Source organism: Acomys minous (assembly GCF_964271855.1).
Source record: "Acomys minous genome assembly, chromosome: 8".
NCBI lineage: Eukaryota > Metazoa > Chordata > Mammalia > Rodentia > Muridae > Acomys > Acomys minous.
Window position 1 is genome coordinate 73,029,845 of NC_140489.1, and position 15,670 is coordinate 73,045,514.

The 15,670-nt window shown below is 41.9% G+C and overlaps 1 protein-coding gene across 1 annotated transcript in view; it reads left to right on the forward strand.

The window, feature by feature from the left end:
- ZNF277 (zinc finger protein 277) overlaps window positions 1-15,670 on the forward strand; it is a 116,306-nt gene that overhangs the window by 84,403 nt on the left and 16,233 nt on the right. Inside the window, exons 5-7 of the mRNA XM_084792381.1 lie at window positions 9,952-10,043; window positions 14,565-14,675; window positions 15,333-15,465. Coding sequence (XP_084648507.1) covers window positions 9,952-10,043; window positions 14,565-14,675; window positions 15,333-15,465 — 336 coding nt within the window. The remainder of the gene's footprint in view (window positions 1-9,951; window positions 10,044-14,564; window positions 14,676-15,332; window positions 15,466-15,670) is intronic.

Here is a 15,670-nt window from a genome sequence, read left to right on the forward strand (position 1 = left end):
TGTCAGCCAGGCGCCCTTTTCTCTGCCTGATCTGAGGAGCCTGAATCCCCACATACTCTACCTGAAGAATGTAATGTAGTTCTTAGAGAAAGTACAGGTCTAACTCCTTTCTCTAGACAAAACCTGTTGAACAAGCCCCTAGAACTCCTAGTATGCCTCTCAAGCTAAAGAGGCATCTCAGTACCTTAGGCCATCAGCCAGTGACATTCACCAACCCTAGATTCCCCACCTCCAGAGTTCACCCCTAATAAAATTGATCTGCCTCTCTGATCCCAGAAGGTTATTTACGTATATATTCACGGGCCTCCATTTCTCCTTCTCTGTTCTGGAGAACTGGTGACTGGTGACCCAGGAATGAGAAAGAGCCACAGCAGACATTAAGCATAGGAATTTCATTGTACTATTCTTTTAAATTCTCTGTTGAAAAGAGTGCATAATTAAAAAAAAATTGAGACAAGATAAAGTAGTAAAAAGTTAAGGGAAAACCGCTTATATTAAAATAAATTCTCACTTAGTAATTCATGCAGCATGACATATCCATGTTAGCAAAGCCAATTTAAGAACACTTTTTTCTTAATTTACTGAATTAATAGCAATAGATAATCAAAACTATTATAGACAAGATAGCATTGTGGTTTCTATAGTTATATGTTTTATTTTACGTATAGGTACTATTAGAACAAAAGAATGTATCTTATTTTGTGCTTCTATCTTAAGAAATGTGGAGTTGGAAAAAAAAGAAATATGGAGCATGTCCTTTCAGTTTAGCACTCCCAAGAGTAAAGGCTTGGAGAGCAGATCAGACCGACCTTGACACTATTGTTCAGGGGATTCTTCCCAGTGCTAGGGTTGACTCCGGCGCCTTGAGATCTTAGGAAAGCACTCTACCAGAAAGCTACACTACAGTTCCATTTTTAATAATTAAAAAACAAATTAATTAATAGAAATAAATAACAGCTATTTTGTGCCAATAAACTTAGCTTCCTTAATGATTACAATTGGTAGTTACCACTCTACTTCATTTCCTCATCTTGACCTTATACCTCCTGTTTTGCTCAGAAAGCCATCTACCTTAGGAGTGTGTTTTTATTCATTTAAAATGCATGCTATTGTATGTTATAGTAAAAATGAAAACTAGTAATCTTAAGTACATAACAATCCCTGAAGCAATGTAAAATTCTCTGTGTCTCTTTAAACTTTGTAAACTGTCTATTATGACATGTTTGAAAGCAATAGAAAAAATAACTTTAGGACTTTAAGAGTCATAACAACAATCAATTCCTTTTCTTAGGATAGTTTTCCTATACAGACATTTCTTATCTTGAAACAATTGCCAACCTGCTGTGAGCTCTTCGATTTACATTCCCTGCACCAAATACAACACTCCTCAAAGTAAATAAGAATATTCCCCAGCCAGATGTGAGTGATATGGCCGAGGAACCCATATCCAGGATGCCCCTCAAAAACACACATTTTGTGTGCAAGTAAGTTCATGGGCATTTTGTAGTTTTGGAACAAAAAACTCATAAATCAAGGCATTTTTCCAATACATTAGTGGAAACTGGGCTCCAGCAAAGCCAGGGAATCTCTGTCATAGGTTGCAGGTGCTGTCTGGCATCATTCTTACCTTTTGGGTGGTGGGGACTAGGACTCTGTTGATGTATCACAAAAAGTTGTAGCTGGCAGGCACAGTGGTGTGATATCAGACATGGAAAAGGCTCTTACAGGACCTGAAAATAGCACAAGATCATTTGGCTCAAGGCCTGCAATGCTCCATCCCACCACAATCTCAGGAGTTCTACTCATCCAGCCTTGTTGGATCTTTAAACACATGTGCTGGGTTTCCCTGGGATTTTCACATCAGGATTCTAGAAGTGGAACCCAAGGCGTTGTGTGTGCTAGGCAGATGCATTCCCACTGAAGCATTTTAGCTCACAAAATTAGTCACAAAGTTGTGATTAGTCAGCAGTGTAGGCACTATAACACAGATGCTGGATTATTCTGAGAATGTCACATCACTCACAAGCTGTATGCAGCATGTACAATCCTTGTACACATATACACATGTACATATCAATGCCATGAGAAAGGGACACTCAGGATCATAAATCCTTTCAGAAACCAATTTTAATCTTCATGCAGACTTATAGTGTGTATATAACAGCAACAGAAGTACAAATTGAGTTATCATTTGTTAGACTCAGATTCTCAGAGTCTATTCCTGGAAGCCCAGTGAGAGTCAGAGTCCAGAGTCGATGCAAAAGCAAAGGAGTTTTATTGAGCCACACCAGGGTCCACTAAGCTCAGAAGAGTTGGGGACCCCGAATAGCCAGATCAGGGGGTTCAAATATCCTCTTACAGAGGCAGATTTCAGCAACAGTGGTTATTGCTGATCTCATTGGTTACTCAAGTTGCACTCTAAGGGGATTGGGTAGATGAAATAGAGTGTGGGAAGGAGTGAGGGGGCAGCCTGGAGGCTGTTGGTGTTGGCAGGTGTTAGGGTGAGATAAGGGTGTGGCTATTCTCAGAACTATCTCAGGCTAACAGATTCTGGGTAAGGTGGGGTAGGAGCTGTGAGGTGTAGTCGTGGAAATTTTTCTTTAATTTGTCCTACCTTGGCCTATAGTTTTGGTAAGCTGAAAGCATAATGGCTGCGCTCTGGCTAAAGCTGATAGCTCTCTGGTTAACTTGAATTCTGCACATGTAGTTTTTGAAAGTGTACTATAAGGAGTTGCATACACAGTGCATAAACTCTTTATTACTACTGGTAATGATTACTAGTACAGTGGTCTGAAGAAACACTGTGGATGCCTGTTCAGTTTAAGTGGCAAAAAGGAATATCACACAAGTGGCCTAGGATGGTCACTTTAGTTATTGGTAGAATGTTTTCATGGCTAGAGCTGTGTTCAAGGCAGCATTGAACTCTAGTTAACTAGAAACAAAAGAACACAGAACTCCTAAGTCACCATTGGTTTTCCATTCCACTCTCACTTGAGCGGCAGAGGGCTTAGACTTCCCACTAGGCACAGATGAAGCTGTTTCTCCAGTCCCTTAGCTAGTTAAAGAAATCAAAGGGAGTTCCTGGCACCTGATAGTTGCAGTGCTACACAAATTCGGTATCCTTTTTGTTTTTGAAATGAAAGCCCAGGAATTGCCAAGACCAAGTAGTTGTCACAAAGGAGATTTATTTGCTCCAGAGGGACAAAGGGCAAGGAATAAGAGACAAAGACAGGAGATTGAGGACAAAAGAGCAGAGAAAAGGGATGGGGGAAGGGGCATAGAGGTGGGGGAAGGGAGGCATATTTGCCCTGGAGGGATGGAGGACTTCCTCTGGATAAAGAGGAAACAGATACAGCCTATAGACAAATGGCAGTTTATAAAGGGAAAGGAGGAAAGGAGTTAGGATGAGTTGGTTAATTTTGATTGAGCAAGTAAATTAGAACAGCCAAAAAGGGGGTTTTGATTGCTGGACTTCAATACTTTGGAAGATGGACCCTGGTGGTCAGCCTCAGGAGGAGGAAGTGGCCAAATAAGGGAATGGACCTTAGTGGCTAGCTTTAGGAATGTGATCTAAGGGTTTAGCAAAGTAGAGAGAATGGTGGAGAAGGGTAAAAGGCAAAACCTGTCAGTAGGATGTTTCCTGTGCTTGGGCCTGCTAGAGCCTTTAGCTTTACCTGTGACAAAGTCACACAAGGAACCAATGTAATAGAAAGTTTTGAAGATCTTAAGTTAGAATGAAGTGTTATGGAGCAATACTGAAACTTATCAATTATATTTAGAAGAAAACTGGGAGCCAGCATATGCCCCTAAGGGTTTATTATATTCAAGTTTTCGTGGTTTCTAATGTGACATACTCCTTGTACTCCTTATATATTTACAGCCTACTTTTATATGTGAGGGCTCTATCTGTATGTACACCTGCAGGCCAGAAGAGGGCATCAAATTAAACTATAGGTGGTTGAAAGCCATCATGTGGTTGCTGGGAATTGAACTCAGGACCTCTGGAAGAGCAAACAGTGGCCATTAACTGCTGAACCATCTCTCCAGCCTCCTACAGCCTAGTTTTAAATATCATCTCCAGTAACATTTTAGCTTCTCCCTCCCTCCTTCCATCCCTCTTTTTGTATCCCTCCCTCCTTCCTACTTTCCCTGCATCAGATAATCATATTTTAAATAAACGTTCAGAGAATATCTATAAATCATCCCTCTGAAATCAGATAATGCCAGTAGAAATCTCAGAGAACCCACACATAAGGGACAAGTTTATTTTCACCAAGCAGCAGTAACTAACACAGCACATCAAAGGCAGACACTGGGTGCTACTAATTCTTGGATGCCAAACGTATTTAACTTAGTTATGTTCTTAGAATTTGATGGCCTCTGTGTCCGTAGCTCAGCTTGGAAAGTCTCGTGGTTTATTTCCAGGCTCAGAGGACAAGCAGAGGGGCTAAGAGAATAGAGTAGAAATCAGGTATGGCCGGGTATTGGATTCACAAAGAAACCATGAACAGTGACGAGAAGCTCTGTGACTAGAAGGTGAACATAGGTGGCTGTAGAAAGAGTAAACGCAAATAAGGTGAGCATGAAAGCAAGGAGATCTGGAACGTCAAATAAATCTGTATTATAGAGGACAGGAGTACCTGCTTCTAGCCAGGACTCAACATTGTTAGCAACTGAAAGCACATCTTGTATTTGGGATACAGAGGAAAACATGGAAGGCCAGCTACAAAGCCATTCTGTGCATAATTAAACCTTGACTATAAGACTTAAATTCCAATGATCTAGAAAATGAACTTATGTAAGTACTTCTTTTTCCAATTACATCAAGAGGAAGGCATGATTGTTTTGTGTGTTTTATTATTCCTGTTGTATTAGTGTGCTCTGAAGCTCCACCTGCTGAGAAAGTCTCCCATCTGACTCATTGCAGTGAAGCTTGTATGGGTGCTTAGTAGGAAAATATTAGTGCTTCTCTACCTCCAGATCTCTTATCTTAACTTCACTAAATGGAAAGATCATTGTTATAAGATGTACATCTACATACTCTACAATATATACATTCTGAGGACAAGAGAGAAAAAGCTAGCCAGGCATGGTGACACATGCCTTTATCCCAGCATTCGGGAGGCAAAGGCACGCAAATTTCTGTGAGTTTGAGGCCAGCCTGGTCTACAAAGTGAGTTTAGGACAAGGTTGTTACTCAGAGAAACTCTGGAGAGAGAGAGAGAGAGAGAGAGAGAGAGAGAGAGAGACAGAGAGACAGAGAGACAGAGAGGGAGGGAGAGAGGGAGGGAGAGAGGGAGGGAGAGAGGGAGGGAGAGAGGGAGGGAGAAGAAGAAGAAGAAGAGGAGGAGGAGGAGGAGAAGAGAAAGCTATTGTGTTGCCACACCAACATTAGTAGCAGAGCATTAAACAACCAACCCAAGCCTCTCTTTATAGGGAGATAAATTCTGAAGGTCCTCTGAGCACACATAAGTTGCATAAGCCAATTTGAGCAGTATTGGTCAGAATGATAATCTTACTAGAGTGGAGCGGTTGGTTGTGCCTAGAAAATAGAGTGTGTTGTGTATGAATCCTAGCTTTGACTCTTTACAGTTGGATCATTAACAGGAGTAATTGTAGTCTAAGGCTCCAGTTGGGAGAGTCTATTCCTGGAAGCCCCCAAGTGAGAGACAGAGACCAGATGGATGCAAAAGCAAGAGGTTTATTGTTCCAGTGCACTGGGGTCTACCCACACATCAGAGTGAGGCAACCTTGAACAGCAATTTCATAGGGTTTTTAATAGGTTTTAGAAAAAGAAATGAGTTTTACAGTATGTGATTGGTTGGCATTTGGGCAGAAAAGCTGCAAGCAGGGAGTTATAAGCCTTGGCGTTTCGTGGTTGGGTAATGGGTGGAGGGGCAAGTTGAACTATGGAAGAGATTAAAGTAGTCACAGGAGGTGTTGGGAACTTTGGCCTGGCTTCCCCTAATTTATTGCTGTTATGTGCTAGATCATTTGCTGGTCAGCTTGACTAGGAGAGAGTATGTTTCGACTTTTTCAAGATGAGCTGGCTATGTTAGTCTAAACAATGTGTTTCTTTAACTCTTGGGACACTCTGCCCTGGCAGGTGGCTAGGGTCAGTTATCAGTTGTGGCTCCTCTCAGAATTGTTTTACTGGCAGAGAAGGGAAGTGTTAAAGTAGTCTGCAGCAGAGGAGATTTACAGACTTTGGCCATAACGGGGGTCCTTAAGGAGGGGGGCTGGTTCTTCAGTAGAAGCCAGGAATCTAGACGGGGTTGTTGGAAGGGGCTGTGCCTTGAGAGAATGGGTCCAGTAGAACATCGTGGATATGACAGTAGAATGCAGGCTTTAGGGTGGGCAGGCTTAAACAGGAGTGGGGCTACATGGGTGGCAGAGATAGGTGATGGGGTATGGAGGGTGGGCTAATTAGAACAAAGGATCTATGAAAAAAACATTTTTAAAATAACATTATTTGTAAGCCAATTAAAAAGTATGTTTTTAAAAAAAACTGTAGACACTGTGGGCATCCAGACAGAGAGTACACAGAGGTCTCCCTCCCAGTATGCCATGCTGCACAGGCAGAAGATACCGGAGGCCAGGCAGCGAGTGGCCCTCCCACAGCAACAGGAGCCACTACAATACGCAAGTATGTGTTGGACAGATGGGAGAGAAAGAGGAGTGAAAGAGTTGGAGCATTATGAAGAGAGGTGGACCTGGAGACGCAAGGATGGAGAGAATAGCATGCTGTGAGTAGCCACCTGAGACCATGGTGAAGTCCTGGCTCGCGCTGCCACTGAGGCCATGTCTGGGTCTGGGGCATGCACCATCAGGGTCCCTGTCCATGTCCCATTGAGGCCATGTCTGGGTCCAGGACATTGCAGCAGCAGAGCCCCTGTCCATGTCCCACTGAGGCCATGTCTGGGTCTGGGGCATTGCAGCAGCAGGGTCTCTGTCCATGTCCCACTGAGGCCATGTCTGGGTCCAGGGCATTGCAGCAGCAGGGTCCCTGTCCATGTCCCACTGAGGCCATGCCTAGGTCCAGGGCATTGCAGCAGCAGGGTCTCTGTCCATGACCCACTGAGGCCATGTCTGGGTCCAGGACATTGCAGCAGCAGAGCTCCTGTCCATGTCCCATTGAGGCCATGTCTGGGTCCAGGGCATTGCAGCATCAGGGTCCCTGTCCATGTCCCACTGAGGCCATGTCTGGGTCCAGGACATTGCAGCAGCAGAGCCCCTGTCCGTGTCCCACTGAGGCCATGTCTGGGTCCAGGGCATTGCAGCAGCAGGGTCCCTGGCCATGTCCCACTGAGGCCATGCCTAGGTCCAGGGCATTGCAGCAGCAGGGTCTCTGTCCATGTCCCACTGAGGCCATGTCTGGGTCCAGGGCATTGCAGCAGCAGGGTCCCTGTCCATGCCCCCACTGAGGCCATGTCTGGGTCCAGGGCATTGCAGCAGCAGGGTCCCTGTCCATGCCCCCACTGAGGCCATGTCTGGGTTCAGGGCATTGCAGCAGCAGGGTCTCTGTCCATAGCTCACATTACCACCAACAGCCAGCAGTGTATCCTCCCCATTTGTTTTCTTGATGACAGCTGTTCTGACTGGGAGGAGACAAAATGTCAGAATAGTTTTCATCTGCATTTCCCTGATGACTAAATACATTGACATTTTTCAATAGTGTTAGCAGATTATTGTACTTGCTCATTCTTTCAGGTCATTATTAGTTGGATGAGTTAGAGGTTTGGTGTTTAATTTTTGACCCTCTTTATATATTATAGATATTAACCCCCTGTCTGAGGTATAGCTGGCAAAGATTTTGCTCTTTCCTCTGGTGGTCCTTTGCTGAGCAAAAGCTTTTTCCTATGTCACGCAATCCTCATTGTCACTCTTGCGATTATTTTGTGTGTGGTTGGTGTTCTTTTCTTTTTTTTTTTTTTCTTTTTTAAAAATATGTTTTATTAATTTATTCATATTACATCTTACTTGTTATCCCATCCCTTGTATCCTCCCATTCCTCCCTCCCTACCATTTTCCCCTTACTCCCTTTCCCTATGACTGTGACTGAGGGGGACCTCCTCCCCCTGTATATGCTCATAGGGTATCAAGTCTCTTCTTGGTAGCCTGCTATCCTTCCTCTGAGTGCCACCAGGCCTCCCCATCCAGGGGACGTGGTCAAATATGGGGCACCAGAGTTCCTGTGAAAGTCAGTCCCCACTCTCCACTCAACTGTAGAAAATGTCATGTCCATTGGCTAGATCTGGGTAGGGGTTTGAAGTTTACTATATGTACTGTCCTTGGCTGGTGCCATAGTTTGAGCGGGACCCCTGGGCCCAAATCTGCCTATCATAATGTTCTTGTAGGTTTCTAGGACAAGTGCTTGTCTGCTGTATTTCTCCAGCTACTTCAGAGTTTGGGGCTTATGTTAAGGATGTGATCCATGCTAAGCAAGCATCATCTTACCTACTGCCCTGCCTATCCAGGGCTGCCTCTAATTTACCATCCTGTAAATTAGGCTAACCAGTTTACATATTACTTTAATTACCTTTTGGTTGTGCAATTAAGATCCCACTAACAACTTAATTCTGGCCAATGAAAACTTGCTATGGCTTAGTATTACTCGGGTCATAAAATCACTCATATTTGTGCTAAATCAAAAGGAAGAAAATGTTGGGCTAAGTAAGATTTTTCTTTCTTAATAAAATGAGGACTAATATTCTCACAGTCCCGAGAAATGTACATTAAAATGTTTATTTTTTTTTTTTTATGAAAGCTGGAGGTAAGGCATAGGAATCTCACTGGCTCTTAATGAACAGCTAGCTAATGGTTTGTAAAGAGAAAACAAAGGAGCACACTGACCCCCAGGAAGAGCAGTGTGTAGAGCCACCCTGATTAGAGCAGAACCTAGCAGAACATTTTTGACTCATTTCAGTTGCAGCACAACACAGTAATTGTACATGAAGTACTGTTTAATAAATGGTTTTCTCCCTTTGGTGGATGTATTGAGAGAAAGGGATTGCAATCATCGTAACTATGATATTTATTTATAGTGATTTCAAAATAATTCAATAAAATCTGGGCTCATGGTAATGGCATTGGAGATAGTGGAGAATTATCAAAACTTGATTACAAACTGAATGGAGATTTAAGGGTAAGAGCAATCAAAGAACTTAGCAGGTTTTGGTCTGATGAGAGAGTGAAGATAGGAAAGGGCTGACACAAGCCAAAGGAAGGTTCAGGAAGAACTTTCCCTTGTTGACTCTGAGTCCCATCCATTGCCATATGACTGCTGTATTCTACTGTTATGTGTCTTTCTTTCTTCCTTCCTTCTTTCCTTCCTTCCTTCCTTTCTTTCTTTCTTTTTTTACTGAAAATCCATTTTTATGCAATATATTCTAATTATGCTTTCTTCTCCTCAACTCCTCCCAGATCTTCCCCACTTCCACATTCACCCAAATCCACACCCTTTCTCACATTAGAAAACAAACAAGCATCTAAAAAGATAATAAAAGATAAAATGGAAACAAATCAGAATAAAACAAAATAAACAAGGGGAAAAAGAATCATAGAAAAAAGCACACGAAACACATACAGATGCTTAGATACACACATTGACACACAGAGGAAACCCATAAAAGCAAAGTCAGAAACTATTAATGTATAAGCAAAAGATCTGGATGATTAAAAAAAAAATGTCCAGACAAAACACTGTGAGACAAAAAACTTTCAAAAATACCACTGAGTTTGTCTTATGTTGGCCACATTTTGCTGGGCATGGACCTGCCCTTGAGGGAGGTTTGTGTGCCCTCCTTCAAGACTCTGATTTTAGATGGGTTTCAGTGCAAGACAAGAACGAAAAAAATGGAAGTATGAGCAACTTCATACATGACCCTTGCACTCTTACACTCCCATCAGGTGTTTTAAAGACAGCTTCATAAATCTTTTTATAATTTACAGAAAGAAATTCTGGATCAGCAACAGCGAGAGCGAAATGATACGAGCTTCCGCGGCGTGTGCATGTTTTGCAGTGAGGAATTCCTTGGAAACAGGTCTGCCACTGTATAAATTTCGTAAATTATGTGGGCGAATATCTGCCCTTTGTTAAAGGATTTTCTACTTGTGTTGGAGCAAACTTCCACCTTACATTGATCATAACTCGTCGCTGCCTTTTTGTGGTTGGTCTTCTTGGGTGTTTTCCGGGTATTCATATAACCTTACACTTGAATATGTCCTAAAACCCGTGGGTATGTCGTGCTTTCTCAGAAGGCTTCATAAGATATCTTACTCCCCAGATTGTCTTAGATGGTTTATCTAGTATATTATTTATCATAATTGATACTTTTTTCAAGCAGCTGCATTATCTTTTATCTTATTTGTTTGTTTATTTCATTGTTTTGTTTGTTTGTTTGTTTTTCCCAAGATAGGGTTTCTCTTGTAGTCCTGACTGTCCTGGACTTGCTTTGTCAACCTCACAGAGTTCTGCCTGCCTCTGCCTCCGTAGTGCTGGGATTAAAGGTGCATGCCACCACATCCAGCCAGCTGCAGTATCTTTAAAAAAATAATAATAAATAAATAAATAAATAAAAATAGTCTTGATTATTTGGGACAACTGCTCAGGTGGTAAGATTTTACTCCCTAAGTCAGCTGATTCAGATCAAGTAAAGACGAACTTTGTGAAGAGAGCTTGAGCAGCCCCTGCCAGGCAGGGTCAGTAGTTACAGAGACGAGGTATGTCTGCTCCCATGCTGCCCCCTCGGCCAAGAGGCTGCTGCTGTGAAAGCTAGAGAGGATCTGCAGAGAAAGAAAGGGAGAAGGCCACCTAAGCTCACAATTCCTGCCATCATTTTGTCATTTTCCTTAAATAAATATACTCTGAATGATTGTGAGTTTCTAGGTTGATAGAACTAAGTAGTTTTGTTTGTGCTGCTTTCAGGGAGGGGCAGTTGCATGAGCTCATTCTGTCATCCTTGGGGCTGAGGGGAGGGGCAGTAGACGGTTCTCAAACAGCCATACTTTCAACTTAATACCATTTGCTATAAGAAAGATCTGACAGTGTCTACTGTGAAACCAGGAAAAGGGATAAAACCCAGGAGAAGAGGCAGAAAACTCTGTTTCTAAAATGTTCAGGGCAAAACTTGAGAAGACAAGTGATAGAAATAATATTTCAAGTAAGTTTCAACTCTATCTAGAATGTTTTAATTATATATTCATAACCATTACATGCCTTTGAGGACAATTGTGAATATGGAAAACTATAAAAATTATGAAAACCAGAAGTTTCTCCATAGCTTTTAATTTGAAGTAAAACTGTGTGATTAATGATAAAATTAACATTCTAAAGAAGGTAAGAAGTTGAAACACTAGTTAAAATTGTTGTGTACTTAATTCAGTGGAAATTAAAGCTAAATTGATGTGAAACTAATTTAAAGTAACAAGTTTAATGAATCATCTTGGCTGGTCTTAAAGAACTTAAGAATCTGGGAGATAAAGCAGAAGGTGTCATCTTCAAGCAGACTGTAGACACCCCCAGCCTTGCCAGCTGCTGCTGTGTTGGGAGAATGGGTGCAGAGGATCCCAGCCCCCCTGGCCTTCTTCTCTCAGGCTCATAGGTTGACTTGCCCAATTTTGAATTAGCTAGTAAACTACTTAGGTACCAGTAGAATTTATAAAAGAACATGACTATGGCTCTTGGTTCATATAGTTAGGAGGATGAAAGTTCCATAAATAATACCTTTTATAATCTGAGGATCCAAGAAAACTAGTGACAAATTTAGTCCCATTCTGAAGACATGGGAACCCCAAGGACCAGTGCTGGTGACATCTCAGGGTCTTAAGGACAGAAGAAGATAAATAGATGTCCATTTCACTCTCCAAATCCTTAATGGATTGGGTCATGCCTCCTTACTTTGGTGAGGGTACTTGTCTATGTTCAGCTTTCTTATTTATGGACCAGTCTCTTCCATAAGCATCCTCACAAATAATGCCTTACTAGTTATATGGCCTTTCCTTAACCATGCAAGTGGACTTATAAATTAACCATTACAGTAATGGAAAGTGAAGCCCCTTCTTGATAGTTCTGCCTCTCTCTAGTGCCCTCCTTCCGGGCCTGGGTGTCAGCTGTGGAATCTCCAGGAACTCCTGGTCACACTGGGCCACTTCTAGGCAACCTAATGGAAAGTAGAAGAACATAGTCTGATCACCAGAGCAGAGCCTGGAGCCATGTGACGCCTGTTGGTTCTGTAACAGCCTCTCTCCATGCTGCCCCTGCACCTACTCAACCCCTTCCAAGTCTGAAGTGGGCATGGAAACCTGGGGAAGAAAGCAGAGTGGCAAGGTGGGAAGATCTTTGAGCTTTCTCAGCTTACAGAGTGGAGCTCACACTGTGTGCTAACTTTCAACCCCTCAATTTCAAGATCTAGATACCTGTGTGGCAGGCCCCCAGAAAGTTAGAAGAGGACTAGGCCTCAGGAACACATTGAGGGTGAACAGCAAACCCTAGAAATAAGGGGGTCCCCCCATACCTTTGCAGCTCTTCAACCAACTGCTGGATCTGTGTCTGTCTCAAAACTTGTATGTTAGTACTAAACACCCTGGGCAGATGTGACTCAGGCCTGCTACGCTTGGAAACAACCTTAGGGTCAGGATGGCATGGGGCTTGACCCAGTGGAACCCATGAACAGGTCCCAAGAACAGTGCTGCCCCAACTCCCCCTGAGTCAACTCTTGTTAGACTCCAGGAGTCAGTGTTTACAGAGATTTGGGATACCTCTTACCTCACACATTCCTTGAACCAGCCACTGGCTTAGGGTTTCAAACCTTTGACTATGGGCCTTTAATCTGCAGAGATTGCGGAAGGAGGCTCCCATCTGTAAATTTAGTATAATTCATAACAGCCAGAGATCTTGGATATCTGTTAGCCAGCTGTTATTTCTGACTCCATCTCATCCTAAAAGCCTGAGGCATGTTTTGGCCCTTCTCCTTGATTCTAAGGTCTCTGCCCTGCCCTACTGTGGATTGAAAGGTAGGAAGTTTCCAACCCAGTGCATCATACCGCTGCCATCTATTCGCCCTCCACACTTGCTGTAAGAAGTTCCCAGTCTCTTTCTACCTGGAGTCTTCTACAACATAGGCTCTGCCCTGCAGCCCATGCACAGGATATCCTGGGAAAACTCTGAGGGTCTGAACAGCAGTGTAAAGTACCCAAAAAGTACTTCAGCTGAAGTTGCAAGTTACCACTAAGCAGTTAGAGAAGATGGCTCATTAAGCAGAGATTAATAAATGTGCCCCTTGTATCATGAACAGAAAAGGTAACAAACATTCATAAAAAGAAGGTTGTTTTATTTCTAATTTTAAAAAATCCAAAAACACTTTGAAGGAATAAAGTAAAGTATATAAAAGAAACGTGTTGTGCAGCAGCTGTGCACAGTCTGACAGTGCCATACAAACTCATGCGTCTCCTGAACTCTCACCTTTATTTCTGAGAAGTTCCTGTTACAATATACTACATACATATGCTTCTTGTTATTTAGGTTATAGGAATTATAATTTTCAAGCCTGACTCACACTATAATCCTACCACTTGGGAGGCAGAGGCAGGCAAATCACTGTGAGTTCAAGGCCAGCCTGGTCTACAAACTGAGTCCAGGACAGCCAGGGCTACACAGAGAAACCCTGTCTCATGGTGTGCAGGGAGGAGGAAGTTAGGAACTAATTAAGATTTTCATGTAACACATACATAGCATAGAATACTACTCAACTCAGTAAAAGAGTTCAGTCACATCAACGGGGATGGGATCTGGGAGGAATGTTATCAATTGAAATGTGCCTTGCACAGGAACAGTTATTTTATGATCTCACTCATATGTGGAATCTGAACAAAAGCTGAGGTTGTATGAGTTGAGAATAGAGTGCTGACTACCTGTGCCTGGAAGAGTGGTGGAAAAGGCAAAGTTGATCGATATGTGTCAGTCATCGGAAATAGCAGTAAGAGGTTTGGTGTGCTGTTGTTGCCCCATAGGGTGACTAGAGCTCGTGCTAATGTACTGTGTACCACAAAAAGCTAAAGAATGTTTGAGTAATCCATGTTAGAGCAGGTATGGCTTAAGCACTGTAATATCTATATGTCAAAATATCATACAGTCATCAATACATATGTACATCATTATGTTTTTAACATAAGGTAGAAATAAATTTAGAAATAAAGTTCCCTTTTGTGTATAAGTGATTCTACAAGCTGATAATTGTGCCTCCAGGTTACCGTGAGGATGACAGAGATAGTTTGCTATCTGAGCAGTCACCCAAAACTCTAAAATGTTGGAGCATCATCAAAAAAACAAAAAGAAAGAAAGAAAATAGAACCTGATGCTCCTACAGAGTTGAGCCACTCTGTTATCAGAAAGTGAAGGTGTGGGTTTGTGTATTGTTTAGCATATCCGTTCTAACAAGACTCAAGGGTCTATGTCTATATTTAGTACTTGTTTATTCTCTGGTTAGTTGTTATAAATGCTATTCCTAGACTGATTTGCTCTTGGATTACTTACAATAATAGAGATTGTTCATATTCCTTCGCAGATCTGTTCTGTTGAACCACATGGCCAGAGAGCATGCTTTCAATATTGGTTTGCCAGACAACATTGTGAACTGCGCTGAATTCCTATGCACATTACAGAAGAAACTGGACAAGTAGGTGTTCTCTCACAAAGACTAATTTAATATTAGATGTGTCAGAGTTTTTAAAAATCATTTTACTAAATTAATTTAGTTTAGAATTAAAGAAATAAAAGTTACTCATTTCATACATTATGAGATTTTACATATTTTGGTATTATTTGCATTTCATCTACATTATATTTCCTTCTAGTGAGGTTTTAAATTATTACATTAAAATGACTTATGCCAAACACTTACCATGTAAGTTATATCATAAAAAATTTGCTTATCATCTATGTTGCTCACTTTTCTCGTTGCTGTAACCAGATACCCTGCAGGTCACAACTTAAGGAAGGACAGGGTTATCTTGGCATATAGTTCCCAGGGATGCCAACCAGTGTGGCAGGGAAGATAAGGTCACATTGCTTGCTCAGTCTAAAAAGAGAGAGCAATCCTTGCCGCAACTCCAACTAAACAGCCAAGTTGGCCAGTTTAGACTACTACAAAGCCAAGCAAACCATGCTTTCTACAAAGCCAAGTGGGTAAAGGGAGGGAGGGAGGGATTCATAGAATTCATATTACCTTTCTTCATTTTGTATAACCCAAATAAATAAATGTAAAATTAAAAATAAGGCTCTTGCAACAACTGTTCAAGAGATGTGTTTAGCAATGGCTATGTGTTTCTCTTAGTTTACAGTGTTTGTACTGTGAAAAGACATTCAGAGACAAAAACACACTTAAGGATCACATGAGGAAAAAACAGCATCGTAGGATCAATCCAAAGAACAGGGAATATGACCGGTTTTATGTCATCAATTACTTGGTAAGTCTTGCTTTGCATAGTTTAGAATTCAGTTACAATACTGCAAACAAAATCTTTCTACAAGCCAAGTAATGTCGCAGAGATGAATGAGTCAGGACAAAGGGGAAAAGGCAATGAGAAACTATTAAGAAGTAGTTAGCAGTGGCTCACAAAGCAAGTGTGACTCGTTGTCTTTGGATTGACAGATGTTTCCACAGTAAAGATG